The sequence below is a fragment of the Danio aesculapii genome, chromosome 10 (genome assembly GCF_903798145.1).
Source record: "Danio aesculapii chromosome 10, fDanAes4.1, whole genome shotgun sequence".
NCBI classification, from domain to species: domain Eukaryota; kingdom Metazoa; phylum Chordata; class Actinopteri; order Cypriniformes; family Danionidae; genus Danio; species Danio aesculapii.
This window is the reverse complement of record NC_079444.1, coordinates 15,507,241-15,530,080: the sequence shown is the minus strand read 5'-3', so window position 1 is coordinate 15,530,080 and position 22,840 is coordinate 15,507,241. Positions and strand designations below refer to the sequence as shown.

Here is a 22,840-nt window from a genome sequence, read left to right as displayed (position 1 = left end):
GGGATAGAGGGCCAAAACACAGGTTATCGTGGGCCAACTCTGGCCCGTGGGCCCTAGTTTGGCCATCTCTGTTCTATACTAACCCTGTCTCATTCCAACCTTATTCTTCATGAAAGCTAAAAAATAAAACTCATTTCTTATTGGACATCCAGTTCCGCTTTACACAAAGATCGTTTATACCCATACTGAATTAGTTTTAAAATAAAAAGCACAACTAGTGTATGGTTTGGGAGTAGCTTGCGATTAAAAGTTCTTTATTAGTTGAAATACACCAAAGAAGAGTCTAATCACTTATTGACAAATACACAGAAGACAGGAAACACAAAAGAAAAGAAAATGGTAAAGAGTAGACAAAGTGGGACAGTCAGATAAAGTCCATATATGTATGCGCGTGTGGTGTGTGTACACTCCCAAAACGGAAGAGGCACGTCTTTTGCTTTCAACATTCCTTCCCAATAGCATTTTTGTTTTCATTTTATTTTTATTTCTTTTTTTGGTGAAGATACAGAAAGGGATGTCAGCTTGTGCACTTGTATAAAAATGTTACCGTTTTTTTTTTTTTCACATGCCTGGCATTGCCAACTTAAAGGACGTTTTTTTCCAGTGATACTGTAAGAGAGAAAGCTAGTCACTTAACATGTTTTTTTTTTTGTTGTTTTGTTTCTTTTTTAATTTACAATTCAAGAACGAAGGGAACATCTCTATTCATTGTATACAGCAGGCAATTTGCACTAGAGGCTAAAACGAGACACTTTGTAGCAGTACTGAGACAGAGCGATCGGATTTGGGCATTAGATGCTTGTATGGCACATTTTGGTCCGTGTTAGTGTTGTTGTATCAGAACATATCCCCCGTCTTATATACACATTGGATGAATAGATGTATACATGTTTGGATTTGTCATCAGAGGTCTCACACAGCAGGCCAGTGCTCGCTTATAGGAAGTAGTCAGGGGTGCGGCGGGTGACGTGAGGCTCTCCACGTCGAGGAGCAGGATCAAATTGAAGGCTGAGGGGGAAAAAGAAAGAAAAGCACCTTAAATGCAGAAGTCTGTTTAAAGCTCACATTCAATTCCAAAACCTCAAGGAAACCCCAATAAGATATTGCTAGAATGGTTGAAAATGAATCTTTTTAAGAACTTTTTGGCATTAAGCAATCATTTTTACCCCACAGTAATGGAGTATTTTAGTCTCATTACTACAACAGTCAGTCAGTCTTTTCTCTTCTGGTTTAGAATATGCAGAGACGCCTGTAGGTTGAGTTGCCTGAAGGGTTTAACAACGGTGCTGTGAAAACACTGCTCTGTTTACTTGAACATTCCAAAACAGCAGCATTACTTCAACCAATCGTTTGAGTTTGGGGCAGTTTTGATCAACCAATTGCAGATGGGGGAGTGTTCAGAAAGTGCTTTCCAGTTTGTTGACTTGAGAACTTGACTATAATTAAAGCAGAAAAATAAAACTGAGGCTGTTTGCACTTGCAGGAATGAGAATTTGGTAGTAGAATATTTTAGGTTTAAAGGTCACATAAAATTAGTATTAGTATTACTAATTTTTAGGATATCTATAAGCTGGTGTGCCCCAAAACAGTGACAAAATTCACATTTAAAAGATATAAACATGTAAAGCTTGTAGTTTGTGACTTCCGCCCAAATGGATCAACGGTTTTATTCACGTCACCTCACACTATGGTTTCTCATTGCATCAGGCTAAAATGAGAATCATGATATATTTTGCTTAAAATCAAGTTCACGATTTCCTCAAAGTGCTGTAGATGTACAATAAAGATTAATATGTGTAGGCTCTATTGTTAATTCTCAAACTTATGGTAAAACAACAATAGTATTAGGCCTATTTGTAGATCTACTGTTGGTTAAAATGCAAAATGTTGAAAAGATTTGTAATGGTGGACTTGAACAAACTTTAAATATGTCCTGGTTGTTAATTCACAGTAAAGTGATGACATCAGAATACAACTATTCTTAATGCTAAAGCTGACTTATGTTTGAGACTTATGCTTGTCATTTGTCATTGACAACATTATTATACTATTTTTTTCCACTGACAATGATTTCACCGATTCATTATCAGATTCAACTCTTGCATTTGATTCAACATTGTATAGGCTAGTTATACAGACGCAATAAACATTTTTTTCATGCAAAGCACATTGTATTCGCTATGAAAGAATTGCTGTTCATTTGATACGCTTGAGCTCAACCACTCACTGGCAGAATGGTGATAAAATAAAACACAATTGGCTGTATATATATATTATTTTTTAAAAATGCCACTATGTCCCACCATCTCATGTTTCGGTTGAAATTACATCAGACATCGAACACAAATGCATATTTCAAAGCACTTCACGGGACCTTTAATAATAATATTAATGAACTCACAATATAAGATGTGAGAAATCAGTCATGTTTTCCCCTGGTGTTGCACTAATTCTTTGCTATGATTAAACTGCTCTTTCTATATTATGGAAGACTTGATGTGAAAACGCAAATAAACATGAAAGGTAAAGTTTAGCAATATCCAGATATTCTACTCAGAAATAGAGACTGTCTGTGTTCTCTGCAATGTTTGCTATGACTAAATTTGTCAGTGATGAACTCTGATAAAACCATCAGTGATGAGCTCTAGCATTTCCAAACATGGACCTCAACTACACTGTTTGCAATTGCAGAAGTGGAATAAATGAACTTAAGCAACCTCTTTGTTACAACACAATTTACTCTTCTTGTTTTTAACATCACAATTTGCATGTACAATACTGTACTATGGAATTATTGGAATGAATACAAGGAGATTTAAGCAGGGCTGGACAATAATGCCTCATTTCACAGTAGCAGCACATTAGCTGTCTGTGTGGCGATTGAAGTTGCTAGTGGGTGTTCCCATTTTGAGGTTGCTTAGGTTATATAGTTATGATATTCACAGATAGGGAAGAAGTTCACAGGCCGCTGAATGTACATTGTTCAAGGAAAACATTAAATATAAATGGAATCAGTACATAAAGTCCTTAATTACAAAAGATAAACAAGAACTGTTACTGTTTCTTGTCTGTCCTGCCTTACTTGCACTAAATGTTGCACAAACCACACTTTGCGCTCTTATTCTTATTTTTATTTTAGTTTTTTTTTTTTTTTTTTCATTCTTCTTTCATTTAAGTTGATGTAACAACATACTGCACTGTATATTATTGAAATAACAATAAAAGCCAACTGAACTTGAAAGTGTTCAGTCATTGCGGCTATTTGTCTGCTGCAAACTGTGTGTATACTCTGTGTGTGGGTCTACAGCACAGAGAATACAACAGGCTGCTGCAGGAGCTGTGAGAGGATCATATGAGCTCTACTGATGCTTCTATTGGCTGTCACTCACAAAAGTCGATCTTCATTTTCATAAAGTTAAGCGATTCCCAACTTTGTCATGTTGCTCAACATGCCCACATCCAGTCGCCAATGTATAAAGATGGTCCGGGGCCAGCGTGACACACTCGGAACAATAGAGGGAAGTTTATAATTTGCCCGTGACCAATATGGGTGTAAATGTAATCTTAGAATTGCGACTCTAAATTAGATGTATGCGGGTCCTAAAATGACAGTAGACTAATAAATAAAACATGCTGCTACTTGTCATTAAGGAATCATTTATCCAAAAATAAGTAACGTTTTGAACACAAATAAGTGTTCTAATGAACACAAAAGATACAGCTTAAACAGTCTACATTAAAACAGGAAACTAGATTAATTTAAATAAACCTCATAAGAATTCTTGATTTGTTCTCCTATGTGAAATGTGAATGTGTAATAATTCAGAATGAAATGCAAAAACCTCAATTGAAAACAATTCTCACATTGACATCCGAGAAAAATAATTGAATATGAATTTAATCAACAATAGTCCAAGACCAAATGTGACTAATTTCAGTGATTAAAGTGATGCTAAAATGATTAAAAATATAGTTCACCCAAAACATAATTTACTCACCCTTCACTTGTCACAAACCTATTCGAGTTACTTTCATCTAAACAAAAAAATTGAGACCTCTGACCACTTTCATAGTAAAAAAAACACTACAGATGTCAATGGATACAGGTCTATAACTGTCTTTAAAATAACTTTTCATGTTCAACCAAAATGAAAACTCATGAAAAGTATAGAATCACTTGAGGCTGAGAAAATAGTGAGCAAATATTTATTTTTGGGTGAACTATCCCCAACTACAACACAAGGCTGACTAAATACGCTACAAATCTAAAATGTACATCTGACAGGACTACATTTCAAACAAAGAGCTTTTTTAGTTGGTAGGGATGCTAATAATAACCGATTAACCGTTAACCAAGGATGCGTTTAACCGATTAAAGGTATCAGATAAATGATTTCAAAATATTATATATATTGTTAAAGTTTGGCTGCATAAGGGGCCAATCACAGCTAACACGTTTTTTGCTTTGAAAGGGGCATCTTTTGAATGGTTTATTAACATCCACGCAGTTGAAAAAAAAAAAAAAAGTCAACACTGAGTGGAAATACCATGTTAAGTCAGTTGCATCTTTTTCATTCTTCAATTAAATTAAAGCAGAGGCAGGGTTTCCGTTGATAAAATGCAAATTTTCCATTGAGCAATCGATTTGAGCTAGTCTGACATTTTTATTTGACGAAAAAAAAAAATATTATTGGACAAACAGCATATGCCAGTTCTTAAAAAAAGGATTCAGTTAAGTGTTTTTGTTTTGTAAACTAAACTTGTCATTTAAGTGAAAAATATCTATGGCAGGACTTATTTTATTTAGTTTATCCTGTTTTTCTATGCTGTTGTTCACATAAAAAAAAATCAGTATTTTAAAATGCAACATTTAATGTGTCAGACACAAAATAGACACGTCAATTATTATTTTTTTTTAATATTAGTCTGACCAGTTAATATTCAGTTAATGAGCGGCGGTTGTCGGTTGACAAAAAAAAAACAAAAACAAAAAAAAAAAAGCCAAAAAGAGAATCCCTACTTGTTAGCATCAACCTTTATATTCTACATCAGTGTTTCTCTATTACGTTCCAGGAGAACCACCAGCTCTGCACATTTTCCATGTCTCCTTAACCAAACAGACCTGATTCAGATCATCAGCTCATTAGCAGAGACAGAAACGCCTGTAATGGGTGTGGCAGACAAAGGAGACGTCCAAAGCATGCAGTGTTGGTGGTCTTCCAGGAATGTGGTTAAAAAACACAGCTCTAGATAATTCATCTTTAAGAGATGTTACTTACAACGAATATTTAAGAGTATCATCCAGTTCCATAATGGCTGCCTGGTTGCCACAGCGATAGCAGTAGTTTGGTGCACTGAAGATAGTGACGACATTCCTATCATGACACCAGTTGTACCCCTGTAAAAAAAACATACATGATTATTAAATATACATTATAACTGTTTATAAGATCCGATCTCGACTCCTCTTAAGGCTTATGAAGAGTTAATTTGTAGACCTCACCTCCATGACCAGCTGATGAGCACGGGACACCAGTGTAAGGCCATTAGCATGGTTGAAGGTCTCTGAAATGTCCTGCCCAAAGGTGTAACCGGCTCCTCGTGGAGAGATTCCCCAGCCACCGCGATCATCAGGGTCTGACCACAGCAGATCACACATAGGTCCCTGAAACACACATACACACTTTACAACTAATTCCCACTAAAGCAGTGAACGCTTTCATGAGAACATGTTTTATAGAGGCCATATACTTTAAACACACTTTAATTACTCCTGGCATTTACAAGTACAGCTGGTATCTTGGTTACTTCATCTGAGCTAATAAAAGCAGAAGAGACAAGGTACACTGCTGAACAGTCACAAGGGCTCCGCTGGAACCCATGGATGTGATCTTGATAAGAGTAAAAGAAAGCTCATGAGAATGTGTGTTAGAGCTGAAAACGCTTCATATATTTGCTTCACCGCTGTGCGCTGTGTGTATCAGTATTCAGACTGACCGAGACACATTTATCAAACACTAATTAACATAATTGTTAATAATAACCTTAGCAAATTAATCGATTCAGAATAATCATCTATAAAACTTCTGAATTTGTATAGTAAATCAATAAGAGGCTCAAATGGAAGGGTTAGAATTAGGGCTGCATGATATTGGGAAAAAACAACATTGCGGTTTTTGGTTTTTCTGCTATACTTATTGCGATAAAGCATAAATTTCACTAGATGACTTGAATGCTTCTATTTGGAAAGAATTTGTGATTTTTAGATTGATTGGGATGGTTTTGAAGGCCAGCACATATGCATAAAATATAATAAACCAAGTCACAGGCTTTAATAAATACAGTAGCTAAGGAACAAATAAAATAAACAGTGTAAAAGTATTCAGGTATATAAATTAAAATTATCAAATGTAAAAATAGCACTTTATAGTCTTTAACCTTTCTTTAATTTACAAACATTACAAATTCTTGCGGCCGAATACTTTGAACTGGCTTGCAATGCATACGCAGTGATAGACCATCAAAATACATGCAAATTAAATAATTTTAGGGAAATTTGTGGAGTTACTGCAAGTTTAACAATAAATAACATGTTTTTACAACTGTGGCTCCTGGGGTCCGTTCTTCGTACTTCGCTTAAATGCTCTAAGATGATTTGGCAGATCCTGGATCTTTTAATCTTGATAACTGATCTCTGGCTAATTTGGTTCTTCAAACAAGTTTGCGAATTAGATTAAAATGTCTGGATGAACTGATCTGAGATCTCTGCATGTGTTGTCGAAATCATGATCAGCAATGCAACGATTGGCTGACAGCACAGCAGCGTAATGACATCATCTGATTAATATTCAATTATCCATGTGAGCAAAATTATATAAAATTCATAGGAAACGGTTTGTTAAATATTAAGCGCAATAACTTCCCACCTTTGTTGTGGGCTGCAGGCATGAAAATTGTGTGTCAAAAGTATTTAGCAATTTATTTAGTTTTACTTTTTAGATCAGATTTTTTTTATAGTAGCCTAGGCCTATTTTAGTTTCTTAATCGGCATAAGGAATTTAAATACATTTTGCATAAAAAAAAAAAAAAAAGCATTTTGATATTTGTAAAGGTGTCTGCAACTTTTGCAAAGCATCTAATCACCGTCATATTAGCCCACAAAACATGTGCATGACTGCATAAATTATTCCTTTATATATATATAAAAAAAAAATAATAAAAAAAGCTGGATCGGTACCTTAAAATAGTACACAATTGTATCTAAAAAGTCCATATTAATAAATGTTCTCTTTGATCCCTTTGGGGAGAACCACCTCGTTTTTGTACTTATATTTAGACTTCGGAGTGCAGATTGCATTTATTTATTTATGTATTTATATATATATATATATATATATACATATACATATATATATATATATATATATATATATATATATATATATATATATATATATATACATATATATATATACATATATATATACATATATATATATACATATATATATACATATATATATATATATATATATATATATATATATATATATATATATATATATATATATATATATATATATATATACACATACATATATATATATATATATATATATATATATACATATATACATATATACATATATACATATATACATGCATACATACATACATACACACTTATTTTTTACTATTTCATTTTTTTTTTCCAAGTGTATAAAATCTATAGGTTACTACTGTAAGGAAAGTCAGCATTCGGTACATACTTTAATACTTTCAGTATTACCTTTGCTTGAAATGAGCCAATCTAATCCTGTTTTTATCAAATAAACCTGCTATGACAACAACTCTCAGATGAATTTTGAAGAACGAAACGATCCTGGATCGTGTCAAATCAACAATAACCAAATCCAGCTAAGTGAGTAATCCACGTACAATCCAGGGATCCACGGACCCCAGGTCAACTATAGTCCTGACTCCACATTGCAGATCCTGCGATGTGCCTATCGCAAATGCTCAAATTGCCATATCGATGCTGAAACGATATATTGTGCAGCCCTAGTTAGAATCATTTGAAGAAGTTTCCTAGTATAACGGACAGATATCGGAAATAAATTTACAATTATAATATACTAGATTTCTACTTTAACTAGTTCTATGTTGCGTAAGTAAAGAGCAGCTCACACAGAATGTGTTTCTGTTTCAAATATTTTTCAATTTCCTGCAACCTTCCGTGCCTCACAGCAGCAGAAAACCCTTCTGCAACATTTCCTCTCATCCAGTATAATGCTTTTGCTCTCTACAGTGGGCAGATCAAACACAGCCAATCAGAAATGATCTGCAATCTATCACTGATCATGATAGATGAAATTATTTCATAAGCTTCATGATGTTATTGATTGTGTTTGCAAGGCTGACATGTACTCACAAGACAGGCTTCTATTTGCATTCCTCAGAAGAGTATTCAACCAGCTTTTTATTATTACAATGCTGCTATATATGGGTTAAAACCCCAAATGTTTGATTTTGGTGTGCGTCAAATACACTTTACAAAAATGATTTAAACTTTTGCAGCTGCACAGTATCTTTTATGGTCATCTTGTTCTAAATTTGTCCAAAAATATATATTTTTATGTAAAAACTATAGTTTGACACTGGCTTAAACAGAAATATTAAACTGGACACATTCTAAAGTACAAACACAATTCTGAATAACACTGTATTGATGCTTGAAAAACCCTTTTAATCCTTTCATTTATATATTTAAAAGAACAAAGTGTAGCCTTTGTCCAGGCAAACGCATCATCTGCTGGACTTTCGACAGCTCCAGGGATTTTGATTAAACTGCTGATCAAATCTCTGTGTTGTTGTATTAAAGAGGGTGGTGTAAACTGAACTGTATTTTGGCTGGCTGTCACAGACCAAAACTAAAACATTTCTATTGCTAGCATGCAAACAGTGATGTACTTCTTTCAGGAAGTGATTTTCCTCCAAGGTTCCAGTATGTGGATATGATTCGTAGTTTTACTGACCTCATGCGGAACCTCCTGCAGACGATCCAATGCACGAATGTGATCCAGCGTATCTATGGACGGAGAGAGCCCACCATGCAGACAAAAGATCTGGCATACAGAAAAATAAGAGTTATTAACAGTTGCTCTGGCTGACTATTAAATGGTAGCTTGCTTTTTGGGAAAAGTAAAAATAAACATTTCGCCGTTAATCCTAAAATCAGGGCTGCACGATATTAGAAAAATGTAACATTGCGATATTTTGTTTTTCTGCAATATGGATACAATTTCATCAAATGACTTGAATATCTCTATTTGGAAAGAATTGATCATTTTAGACTGATTGGGATGATTCTGTGGGGGAGTGCATATGCATATAATCTAATAAACAACCTATAAATATAATAAAGAAAAATACATCATTAAAATAAACAGTGTTTCGTCCTTTTCAGAGTCTAACAGTATTGAGGTACAGTAATTGAATAATAAAAAATTGTTATTAAATTTACAATCTAAATTTTTTTATGCCCAAATCTTTTAAAAAACATTAAGCCTAATATATACTTGATGCGTTCATAGTTCGATTGAGTGTGCGCGGCGAATGTGATGTCATCGATGCGTTTGTGGAGGTTCGTTTTGGGTGTGCACGACATAATTTTGGCTGGCGAAATGCACAAAATGTTTTTGAGATTCGAGTGAACAGGTGCCGCATTTGATTTGAGTTGAATATGAATCACTTTGAAGAGATTTTGTCTGAAAAAGGTACGCCTGTACAGACATCTTGATGATCATTCCATGCGTGATCATAAGGATAATCAGATGACCAATAATTCAGGGCTAGAAATTACAACACCTGTGGAAGAGGCAAGATTTTGTAAAAGTCTGGAAAAGCCTGAGGGATAAATTTGTTAAAACCAAAAAGAGAGGCCATGGCAAAAGTGGAGACCCAGGTGGTTTCAATATTACAGAACGTTTTTCCACCATTCATAGGTTTTTCACTGATGTATATATTACAATTTTGAATTAAAAACAACTTAAAACAAAACTAAAATGAAGTAAATTATTTCTTTATTGGTAATAATGGTCAGGAATGTTGGACCATTATTGCCCGGTGAGGTTCCTCACCTGGCCATCCACCAGGGCTGTGAGGGGAAGGTAATCAAAAAGGTCTGTGAAGTATTTCCAGACGTTTGCGTTTCCATATTTCCTCAAGCACTCGTCATAGAAACCATACACCTGTGTGATCTGTCTGCTCTCGTGGTTTCCCCGCAATATCGTAATGCGCTCTGGATAGCGAACCTACAAAAAAAAAAATTATGTAAACAAATGAGTTCCTTACATGTGTCAAATGTTTGCAAGGCCATGATGGCAAACAGAGAAACGTACCTTTAGTGCAACAAGAAGCGTTACTGTTTCCACCGAGTAATATCCTCTGTCTACATAGTCACCCATAAACAGATAGTTGGTGTCAGGTGACTTCCCTCCAATTCTGAAGAGCTCCATTAGGTCATGGAACTGGCCGTGCACATCTCCGCACACCGTAACAGGACAACGCACCTCTTGTACATTGGACTCCTTAGTAAGAATCTCTTTAGCCTGAGGGGGAGAACAGGATTGTGCATCAGTCACAGTAAAAGTTGAGGTGAATGTTGTGAAAACCTTCATTGCATCAGTACTAAGATCAACCACAAAAAGCAGGAAAACATGACAATGATGTTTCCAAAGCAAAATATGCCTTTATTGTTGAGCCATGTTCCACACAACTGAATCTTTAAACCATTTTCACACACATTGTGACCTGATCAAACAATACAGCCATTGTCTTCTCGTGTATCTTGCTGATAAGTGGTTACTTACTATTCTGTTACTTTACCAAGTGACCAGGCAAGCATGATGAGTACATCACAGCTCATTCATATCCAACGCATCAAAGTATCAAGCTCATTTGTGATTATATTTTCAGATGCAAGTGACAGATGAAGGCTATTATTTTACAATGTATTATTTTTATTATGCCTTCATGACATGAGGTTTTTTTTGCATACAGTGATCTACTAGCATTAACTACTGCTATTTATACTGCAAAAATGCAAATAAGATAATAAAATACAAATTATAAGCACATAATTTGATTTAAATCTATGTTAAATCAAAATTAAATTAGCATCTATTTTTTTGTCTTAAAATAATCTATAAACTAGAGCTCAAAAACAGACAAAATTCACATTTAAAAGATAAAAGCATTCAAACAAGTTTGTCACTCCAAGCACTTATATGAATTAACACACTATTTGACAACTCACACTTTGGTTTATCTAATCTTAAAACCAATCAAATGCTCTCTATTATTTGATACATCCCACATGTCAAAATGCTATTTTTGAAACTGAAATTTGTCATTTATTCACAAAGACTATTCAAACCTTTGACAAAAAAAAACTATAAAAAAAATAAAATGGTAGCCAAGCTGTGTTCTTATTAGCCATTTTGAAATTTTCGTAACGCATCTGTTACACAGAGTAAATTTTTATTTGTTGAATGGTACTACATAGGGATACAGTCCGTGTAAATATAATTCCTTTTGGGGTGAATGCTCCTGCTTTTGCATTAACGTCACGTAAACTAGCACGTAAACTCACAGGTACGGTGTGTAAAAGCTCAGAGATGCAGAACAGACCAGATCATATGCGGCAGAGATCACAAGACCTATTAAAATTGTCGAGATAGCTGTATTTTAAAGTGAAGAAATGGTGAATCTTATTCAATATCACTAAAGACTAGGCTGTCATTAGTCTTATGTGCTGGAGCACAACAGCTCTGACTGACAAAGTTGTGATAGACTAAACACGATTAGTTGTCTTTAAAAAGGCAGAAGAGCTACTCTGCCTGAGATTATGTTGAACATTGAATTAAAAAAATGCACATTTCAAAGCACTACATGAGACCTTTAAGTCTGTGGTTATGTCCACTGGCACCCGCAAGCACTCTTGATAACTGTGGTCTACTAAAAGCCTCACAGACATCAGGGCTATATGGAGAAAGCAAAGACGCAGGCCTTTAAGAAGTTTAATACATCCACTGGTCTCTTCCACATTATTTTCTACTCTTATCACTGAAAAAGCAGTGAAGGCTTCTTTTGTTACCCTTTGACTAAGAATTAGAACTGAAAACCACACAATGCAGAATCATATCAGAGTTTTATTTTTCCAAGGTGTGCATTAAAAATAGCTTTAGGCAGTGCTATTAGCTCAAAGTAATGGCACCCTTTTACCCCAAAATGAATGTGTTTGAAAACACCAAATCTTCCATTGGTTTTCTACAAGTAGCGCTGGTTATCGTTCTAAAATTTTCGATACGATACCCTGAATTCGATACCGGTTCCGAACTATACTTTTTTCGATACTTTTATTTTAAGAAATTGATTTTTACAACATTATTTTTTCAGGATGTTCGTGACACTTTTCACAGCAGGTTTATCTCTAAGACCAATAAACAAAGGAACAAAAGCACAAAATGAACAAAGTGTAGTTAACAATATATTAGTGCAAACAGTTTTTATAAAGTTTAAGCAGTTTTAAGTCAATCAATTTTAAGTATTTGTGAGGCTTACTGCTGCTTAAAGGTTTAGTTCACCCACAAATTGAAATTCTATCATTAATTATCTACGAATGAAGATATTTTGGATTTAATGCGAAAGCTTTCTGATCTTAACATGGATAAATCATTGAATAAAGCTATTTTTGTTTACTTTGCACACAGAAGTATTCTAGCAGCTTCATATAATTATGATTGAACCACTTGTATCTCATGGACTTATTTTGACTATGTTTTTGGTTCCTTTCTAGGCATTGAAAAATGCATATCCAGTAAATCTAATCTTTCTCCACAGTAGAAAAAGGCAGTAAACCTTTAACAATAAAATTTGTAACCGCCCTGTGGCATTCATCTTTCCTTTCTTTGTTCATTTGTACTTTTTCTGCCAGTGTAAATGGATTATCAATTGATGGTCTCCTAATTCCAGGGTCAGGAGGAGCAGAGACTATAACATTAATGTGAAGAAAACATGAAAGCTAAACTGTTAATGCAGCCAAGAGTAAGGACATTTAAATAAGATAAGTTTAATGTGAGGTAAAGTATCATTCACTGTTAAACTTTTATTAATTTTAGTATCAACTTAGCCAGGCATTTAAAGCCATCGAAACAGTACATAACGTTACACAGCGTATGTTAGGTAAAAAAAGGATTAATAAATTTACCCCGCACAAACTTAAGCCCCGTTTACACTGTCAGGTCTGGATGCCCAATTCCGTATACATATGATACTGCCTATATCAGATTTTTTTTGTCTGTCCATTTACACATTCTTTTAATTGTGACCCATATCCAATTAATGTCTTTACACTTGCCGTACAATTTATGATGCATGCATAAACGCGGGTTTTAGCATATGTGCCACACTAGCCACGATGAAAGAAAGTGTCTTGTTTATAGCTCTGCGAAATATGCGAAGCGTAGTTTAAGCTGTGAATGGTTCAGTCCAGATTTACCCCCTCGCAGTTTACGTAATGGTATGGCCCTGATGTGGGTGTGTAGTTGATGTAGCCTTTGCCTGTGTGCGCACTGGTGTTGTTAGAGAGAATAAAGTTGTTCTAGGTGTAGCCCGCAGTGAGTGTATTATTAGCGACAAAAAGCAAAAGTTACAACACAAAGTTAGCCCAACTTTAAAATAATTTTGCAGTTCACTTTAACTCATGAACATTTCATTCATGACCAAACTGGGGTATTAGATGCATATGAAGTAAGGACTGGTGAGCGTGTTATGGAATTTAATAACGAAAAAGAAAAAAAACTTCCACATTTCGCGATGTGCGTGTTTGTGTGTTAGGGCTGTGCTGATTGACGATAGTATCGTGTATTGACGATTGGCAAAGATATCGCCGAGTGCTGAGACCTATGACGATTTTAAAGACGATATTTAGCTCATTTCGCATTAATGTAGACCTAATTCATGTTTTAATTGCATTACTGAATAAAGTGAACAGTATTATTATTATTAATCATCATTAATAATGAATTAACTACAAATAATCAACATCATCTGACCAACACTTTCGGACAAAAATGAATTATTTCAATTGCTCTCTCTCTGTCTCAGCAGCAACAGTTGAAGCGCGAGCTGCACGTGAGGGCACAGCCACATCTCATAGCAAATTAGTTTGCAACTTTGTTGCATAAAAATAATAGGCTAAATAACAAAACTGGCTTTATTAACAAACAAGTTAAATAAAACGATTTGTAAAAATGAAACAACTGAAGAAGAATATGGAAGAACTCTGAAACCAGCTCAAATGTTCTGAAATAAAACGTGTTGCGGTCATTTAATATTTATATTAATATTTAAATTAATATTAATGTATATAATAATATTTATTTAGGCTATTAAAATTTTTATTTATTTGTTTATTTAAACTAGCCTATATTAAATTAAATTACAATCTGCATTTTACCATTCGATTTGGCATTAAAGAAATAGAGCAGATTATTGATAACTTATCAAAGAACATTTTACTGAGCTCAGTGAAAAGTTTTAGGTAAAATAGGCTATTTAATATCAGAGCTATAGGCTATTACCGACTCGCCGCAGCCATGCCAAAAATGAAACTCTTATCAGAAATCAATAAACACATATGCCAAGCGCAACATTGTGTTAGATCTTAGCAAATACAAATGTGACACTGTTGATGATCACTTTTGTGATGATTAGACCTGAAGCCGCGCCGCGCTCAACTGATCAAAAATATGGAAAACTTCACCGCATAGTCACGTGCGGGCGGCGAGTCCTCTATCCGCCTCCTGTCTGAAAGTACCTTAATGCATCCTTGTTTCTTCCGTGCTTAAATAAATATCATTTCATTTTCTTTCATCCATGTATATTATATCCATTTTGCAGCAGTCCCGCAGGCCGAGGATAAACCCCAAGTCACCATCAAATCCTGTCCCGCGCCGCACTGTTGCATCGAGTCTTGTTTGAAATAATTTCAGTGTCAGCTTAGCTGTAAGAGCGCAGTTATTTGTATTGGTTTGAATTATTATCCAAGATCAAATGTCATGCAAATGCTGGTAATTAAATAAGTAAAAAAAATAATATTAATAAAAAAATCAGCCGAAAGGTTATTAAATGTTTAGATATGGTTAAATGTAATAATCAAATATTTTATTTACATAAAACTAACACTGCCGCACCCCCATGCGATAGTATCGTGTATCGACAATCTCACAGGGGGAAGATATGGCGATCTGAAAATTTCTTATATCGCCCAACACTAGTGTGTGTGTGTGTGTGTGTGTGTGTGTGTGTGGTCCTTTACTGACAGCCGCGTGTGTGGACCTTGTCTGAAAATATGGCAAAAAATCCTACATGATGGTAATAGTTTGATTGCGGTGTTTACTTCAACAATGACACTCATATTTGCATACTCCACATGTCTTAACTCCATTTCTGTTTAGTTCAGTTATGACTTTAGTTGGATTAAGGTAATCAAAAAACGCTGTTTCGAGCTTATGCAGGCCTACAGTTCAAAATTCATGTTTACTGAATAAACAGTTGGTAAACAAGTACATTTTATTAAACTATTTATTTTCATCACCAATTTTCATAGTAGAACAGTTTCTCAAGCAGTTTGTGATGCATTTTGGAAACAGGAGATGAGCCATTGGTCTTATGCGCCACCTGGCTTGAGAAACCCATTCTCAAGGACTTATTATTTGGTAGCACACATATTTTGAATGCCTTCGGCAGAATTCAAATGAGCCATTTTAATCTAATCTAGATTAATTCTGAGAATCTAGATTTTAAAAAAATAATCTATGCCCACCTATAGTATTTAATTTCCCCCGCCCAGAGCAAATGCGTGACTGCCATCTGTGTGTAAAAGTCTAACTAGCCAACAGAATTGTGCAACCGAACTATGCAGAACGCCCACAATAAAAAAAACACGTAGAATTGGGATAATGGCGTCTGCTGCTTCAGAAGCATCAATAAACAAATTAATTTCAAAGAAAAACAGGAAATTTGTAATATAGGAATATTTTGGTTTCAAAGTCAGACACCAAACAAAGTTCATTTTTAAGAGCTGTCGCAGAATTGTTGCCACGACTTGCAGAATGAGCAGAAGCTTGACTACAAAATAAAAACTGCAATATCTGTCAGAAAAAACAACCGCAATTAGATATTTTCCCCAAATTGCACAGTCCTAGATCGCACTATTGGCTCATTTCCACTGACTGGTACGGTACGGGTCACCTTTATAAAGCTTGCGTTTCCACTACCAAGGTTACCCTTTTGGTGGGCGTGGTGTACGACAGAAATTTTTGGTCGACGTCATTCTCGCTTAAGGAAATGTCTACAATAAAGCTGTACGGGTCGCTCCCATATCATATGAGAAGCACTTCTCACAAAACAGATGCTTTTTTTTCCGGCTACTTCCATGTTTTTTCCGCGCTTCACTCTCGCATTTGTCAGTGTCTTACAGGATCGGGTTTCAAAAGCACGTCAATAATCAAGTGCGGGTTATTATCATTAGCTCAAGAAGTTTGTCATTTCAGATATAGACACGCGCGAGCGCAAGCAATAAAGCGAAACCGCTCGCGCCTCAGACTGGCTCGTAAAAAACTACGGGGCACAGGGTAAATCTGCTCTTCTTCTTGGCTTTGTGGCTGTTCATTAAGATGACGACAAGGTTTGTTTGAGCCCGGGTCAACCACGGCTCGTTATTATATGTATATATAATTCCGCTGTAATGTCTCGGATCGTCGGCTGTGTATTTTAAACATGGCGGGTTTTTTGTTTTCATTCCGGCTTGTTGCGCAAGCGAATGACGCCTCTCTGTAATCCAATAGCGTCCAGCTGCGCATCTAGCTCCGCCTTTTGGTACCCTTTCTCATGTTTGGTACCCTTTCGAAAGGGTGACGAAAAAGTGATACGGAACGGTTCGGTATGCCTTTTGAAAGTGGAAACGGCCATAAAAGCGTACCAAACCAAACCATACCGTACCATACCACTCAGTGGAAACGGGCCATATGTCTTTCTTTTCCACTCCTTTAAAACCGGTTTTAACACATTACTCTGTTTTTAATCATTTTTAATTCTTTGTTGCTTTTATTCTTGTTTATGTAAAGCACTTTTAAATTACCATTGTGTATGAAATGTGCTATATAAATAAACTTGGTTTGCCAAAAAATAAATTAAATCAACCATAGCTCCTGTCTTGACTGAGTAAGTTTAGCTAAATTAATATGGATTCATTAATTTATTATTTAGTTCATTTAGTTAGCAACTCCATTCAGCTGTACTTATTTTTGCGATTGCTAACTTTTTACTGCCCGTTTTTTTTTTGTCTTTGAATAACACTAGCCTCGTTTTTTTTTTACCTTAAATGATTCAATCAGTGAATCTTCATTGGATTTACAAATGTTTTAAGGTAACAATTTATATGGGCTGAATTTGAACAAATTAGGTTAAACATTACTAAAATAACTTTAAATTCAGCCATATAAATTGTTTGCAACCAGTGACCTTAAAAAAAATAATAAATGCAAAAAATATTTTTTTCAGTGCCCCCCTAGCAAGCTCAAAGCAGAAAATGAAGAACGGAAAAATGCACTTCTTAAATTGCACTGCATTTCAGTGAAATCAAATCTGCCTTTACTGGAATTCCAATCCTGATATACGAGAAAAAAATATCCAATAGGAAGAGCATTTAATAAGTGTGTGTGCATTTTCACAAAGGCTAGAAGATGCTGACATTTCTCAGGACAACAAGCAGAGTTTAAACATGCAGAAAAGTAATCATAAAGCATGAAATATTAAAAGACACAAGAGTGCTTATCTGATGGACGTGCATGTCTGTGCACTCTGTATTGCTGTGAAATCAAATCAATATTTGCTGAGAGAACAACCCCCATCACCATGGAGACGGTATGAGTGTGTTTCCATGGAGATCCAATTCTATTTAAAATAGCAGCGAGAACAGTTTAACTTTAACCCCTTTTAACGCGGTACATGACTGTGGGTAGTAAAACAGACAGATTTGGGACAGTACAGATGAACTACATGCTAAGGAAAGGTATTACAGTTATACAGCCAGTCTGAGCACTCGCTACTCAGGAACTATTTTTACATTTTTCCTTCAATTGTGATGCAGTGACCAAAGGCGGCTGTCTGACAATCTTAAATAGTACAAAAACAGCAAAGGAACAAAAAGCATTTTGTTACATAAAGTCATTGTCCAACTAAACAAATAAAGGCATGCGTGCGTCTCTGCTCATCCTGAAGAGCTAACATTCAAAACATTAGCAGTGCATGTTCTAACAGAGTTATTAAAAACCAACTTGTTTCTAGATGAAGCAATTTCACAATCTGAGATATTGCTCCATACAACAAATCAACAGTTAAAGTAATATTTAGTAAGTTACTGTCAAGTAAGTGGAGTAAACTGATACAAATTACTTTAACATTTCAAACTGACTGGACATTTTTGCTGTTTAGCAAGATTTGATGTCAGGATTAGGTCATACAAGCAAATAATGTCTTCTAATGAAGTTGTTTTAGAAAAGCATTTAAATGATTATGCCCTCATTATTTTAAGATGAAAAAAAACAGTTTTATAAAAACTACAATAATACTTCAAATGCCCTTCTACTTTATGTTCCCCATTTCATTTGCAAGAATGCACCTATTCACTAGATGATTTAAAGGGATAGTAAACCCCAGATTAAAAAAATGTACTTAACTTTTACTATTTACACTGTTTAGAGGTGGTTCTAAACCTTTGTGACTTTCTTCTGTTGAACACAAAAGATGATATTTTGTAGTAGGCCAAAAACTGAAAACCTTGACTTTCATAGTTATAAATAGGCATGGGGCAATATAACTGGTTTTAAGGTTTACCGCGGTTTGGAAATGCCAAGGTTTTAAAACTGATAAATTTTTCTATCAAACCCTAAGGTATTTATAAGGTTTATTCATGTATTTTTTATGTGTTGTTAAGAAATCTGTGTTTTTGAAACCAATGAAGAAAGCAGAAGTCAATGATTTATTTTAATTATTTACCCTGACCTGTTTACTGTTCCAAAATATTACTTAGTTCTTACTTAAAACAATATTGCCTACAACAATTTTCCACCAACAGTCAAACTACATGTACAACTTTTTAATTGTGTACTTGTCTATCTGTGCCTACATGTGTGTAATGTGTTTCTCAACACATTTATTGTCTTTCACGAATTACTGTCAAAATTGTTAATAGTATATTGTAGGGCTGGTCGGTTTGGTCTAAAATCAAAATCTCGATTAATTGAACATTTTAACTATGATTAATTATGATTATTTTATTTATTTTTTGCCCTCATAGATCACTGATCAGTTTTGTACAGTAAATATGCTCACATATTACAAGTGAGACATTTTTGAATGAAGGGTGTTACTTGATTTTAAAATAATTGAAGAAAACACACACCATCTACTATATATGATTATTTATTAAACAACGTTTGAACAGCTGAAATTAAAACACACAATGCCTAAAAGCAACTGCAACTTTTTTTCTTTAAAAAAAAAAATAAATAACTTACACTTTTGGAAACAAAATTAGTTATTTACAATGTTTTTCATATTAAAAGTAGAAAAAGAGTAGCAGTAACAGTCTTCTAAATAAAATAAATCTTGAGTATCCTGTAAAGAACATTTGAAAGAGTGCATTTCTTGCATTTTCTGTAAACACATATGTAAATAATAATTTTAATGTAAAGGAAAATATGCTGTCTCAAGGCATCGCTGGTGCAGCTTCCAATCATCTTTAATGTAGTGCAAACATGTGATGTGTAATTACATTTTTTGAGAGATACGCGGGTATGTGCGTTCGACGCAGAAGTTTAAATCAGCCCTAAAAAAGCGGGGATCAAGTTCTGAATGTCGATTGCAATTACTTTTCGATTAATTGCTCAGCCCCAGTATATGATTTTGTTTTTTGGAGTATGTTATATTTTGCACTGCCTGGAGCCAAATATTTTGTTTAATTGGGGGGGGTAACCCATACGTATAAAAAACTTGGAGCAGTAATCACAATACCATGGTACACTTTAAGGCATGGGCCAGTATAAGATTCTGATGGTATGATAACCTTGGACAAAAATATAAAAAAATAAAAATATCACGGTTTCACAGTATTATGATCATGGCTCTAAAATATATTCTTTTTAAATGTCTGGGTTTAAACCAACAATTTTTTCCCCTTTTGAACACAATATATTTTATTTTGAGAAACATTTCAAGTATTTTGGAAGAGTAAACATGTCAGGCTAAATGGATCATTGACTTCTGCTGTCTTCATTAGTTTCAAAAACAGATTTTTTTTGCAATTTAAAACCGCATCTTGAGATATATTTTCTGCTGAAGATACTGTTGTCCTTAAAAAATCCAACAAACAAACAAAAAAAGGTAAATAAAAAAAAAATAGTGCACATACCTTAGGAATGCTATTGCAGAAAATTGATGGTTTTAAAACCTTGACTTTTTCAAACAAGCTACAGGTTTACAGCTTTCGTCAAAATATATCCATCTGTTTTCAACAGAAGAAAGTCAAACAGGAACAAGTGCGAGAAAATAATGAAAGAATTTTCAGTTTTGGGCGAACTAACCCTGTAATATTTGTTTACTCTTCAGAAAGATTGAATCTAGGGCCGGGCAATCATTTGAAAAGTAAACAAAATCGACATTCAGAACCTATAATCGATCAAATTTTTCCAGGTAAATTTTTTCCAAGTACTTTCCCTACCATGTGTGGAGGGTTAGCAGCCTCATCTGATCTCTGGTCAAGTAAGACGATGTACCTATTCTTGAGTCTTACTTTGCACTACGGAGCTTTGAGGCGGCATATTTTCCATTTCCATTTAAATTATTTATTTTAAAATATGGGTTTACAAAAATGTAAGAAATGTACCGTTTAGAATATTTTTTACAGGACATACAAGAGCTATTTTATTTAGAAGAGATACTAATTATTTTCTACTTTGATTTGATAAACATTAAAAAAATAAATTCAAAAAGCGCAAGTTATTCAGGTTCACTTTTTTATAAGAAAAAAGTTTGTTTTAGGCAATATGTGATTTAATTTCAGTTGTTTATTTCAAAATCAAGAAATGCACTTTTCATTCAGAAATCTCTCACTACTGTACAAAATTTGTCAGTGAACTCTGAGGGCAAAAATAAAATAATCTTTCATTAATCGTAAACAAATTAAAAAGTACAATTAATCGAGATTGATTTTAGGTCAAATCGCCCAGCCCTAATTCTATACTATACATCTAAACACTGTGTAGAAATTCATTTGGGAAGTCTTCAGCATTGTCATTTAAGGATATATCTAGGAAGTCATGATGATATCATATCAGACATCGTCTAGTGAACTAACATATGTGTCACATATAAACACAACTGTTGTAGTGGCTGTTTTAAAGTAAATAGAGTGAATTTGCTGGATGTTGCTATTCAACTAGTGCTTCAATTTATAGTTTAATACTTTAAACGTATTTTATTGCAACAAAACAATTGTCTGGAATTAGACACACAAAAAAATACATATTGCAATTTCGAACTTAAAAAGCCTGTATTAGTGATGACTGTTGTGTTTTAGCATACATATTTTGCAATATTAACTATAAAAAAAAAACTCCACAAAAAAATCAGTTTCCCACAGAGGGGTCTCAAATCGTTTTGGTGGGCACATGTAAATTGGCCAGATGTAATCAAAGTAGTTCGTATTTCTAACTAGCCACAACAACTGCTAAATAAAATGTCTGCACATTTCCAGCTATTGGAGTATATAAAATTTCATTCATTGTTTGCAAATCCCACTCATCGCATGAAAATGGCGTTCAAACTAACTAAAATGAAATTCTTATGAAGTACGTTACACATTGCTTTCTTGCATAACAAAACCGAACAATTTGTGTTGACTAAATGAAAAAAGAGCTAATAATGGGCAAGAGTGCCATTTTCTTTACCTTCTCGCAGAGCGTTCTCACTTGGTTCTCGGTCAGCTGTTTGCACTCGTTCAGCTGTTCGACCCATTGGTCTAATTCTTTCGTAAAAGCTTTATCATCCATCACCGGCGATGTTCTGTTGTGTTTTAACAGATTCTTCGGTAATTAAATGAGCAATGAGCGCTCGATGACTGAACTCCAGTTTAATGTAACACTAGCAACTCACGCGCTGCGCTGGGCCGCCGCGACACACCACTGCTCTTACACTCGGATATCAGCTCATTAAACACGAAATGTCGTAACGCCGGTGGTTTTTATCTACAGCTGGCGGTAACCGATTTCTGTCGTTTGACGGGATCCGCTGCCTGTCGTTGGTAATTTTTTCGTTGACTCGCCGCGCTTCCGACCTTCCTCATAAACGCGCTGTGTAATGGCCGCTGCGTTCGCCGCCCCTGACGTCATCAGAAAGGCATGCCGCTGAACGCTCGTAATGAAGTGCTGCCACCCGTGGCCCGGAAGACCATTAGGTATTTAAACATTCATTCGTTCATTCATTTTCTTGTCGGCTTAGTCCCTTTATCACAGCGGAACGAACCGCCAATTTATCCAGCACATGTTTCACGCAGCGGATGCCCTTTCAGCCACAACCCATCTCTGGGAAACATGCATGCACACTCATACACTACGGACAATTTAGCCCACCCAATTTATCTGTACCGCATGTCTTTGGACTGTAGGAGAACATGCAAACTCCACTCAGAAACGCCAACTGACCCAGCCGAGGC

General features: G+C 34.9%; 1 protein-coding gene across 1 annotated transcript; it reads right to left on the bottom strand.

Annotated features, from left to right (window-relative positions):
• Positions 1-225: 225 nt before the first annotated feature.
• On the bottom strand, positions 226-22,507 carry ppp2cb (protein phosphatase 2, catalytic subunit, beta isozyme). Its single transcript, XM_056466662.1, has 7 exons — positions 22,077-22,507; positions 10,401-10,610; positions 10,140-10,313; positions 9,036-9,125; positions 5,504-5,665; positions 5,280-5,398; positions 226-1,008 (listed from the first exon to the last, which is right to left on the bottom strand). Exons 1-7 carry the CDS (start codon positions 22,176-22,178, stop codon positions 936-938), a joined length of 930 nt encoding a protein of 309 aa, XP_056322637.1. The 5' UTR covers positions 22,179-22,507; the 3' UTR covers positions 226-935.
• Between the last annotated feature and the right edge of the window lie 333 nt (positions 22,508-22,840).

What these genes read in the sequence shown, in the direction of transcription:
- ppp2cb (XM_056466662.1), bottom strand. Translation starts at nt 22,178, where the DNA reads ATGGATGATAAAGCTTTTACGAAAGAATTAGACCAATGGGTCGAACAG. An exon ending in CGCTTCTTGTTGCACTAAAG is followed by an intron (nt 10,314 to 10,400) that starts GTACGTTTCTCT and finishes TTTTTTTTGTAG; the next exon opens with GTTCGCTATCCAGAGCGCAT. An exon ending in CTCATCAGCTGGTCATGGAG is followed by an intron (nt 5,399 to 5,503) that starts GTGAGGTCTACA and finishes TTTTTTTTACAG; the next exon opens with GGGTACAACTGGTGTCATGA.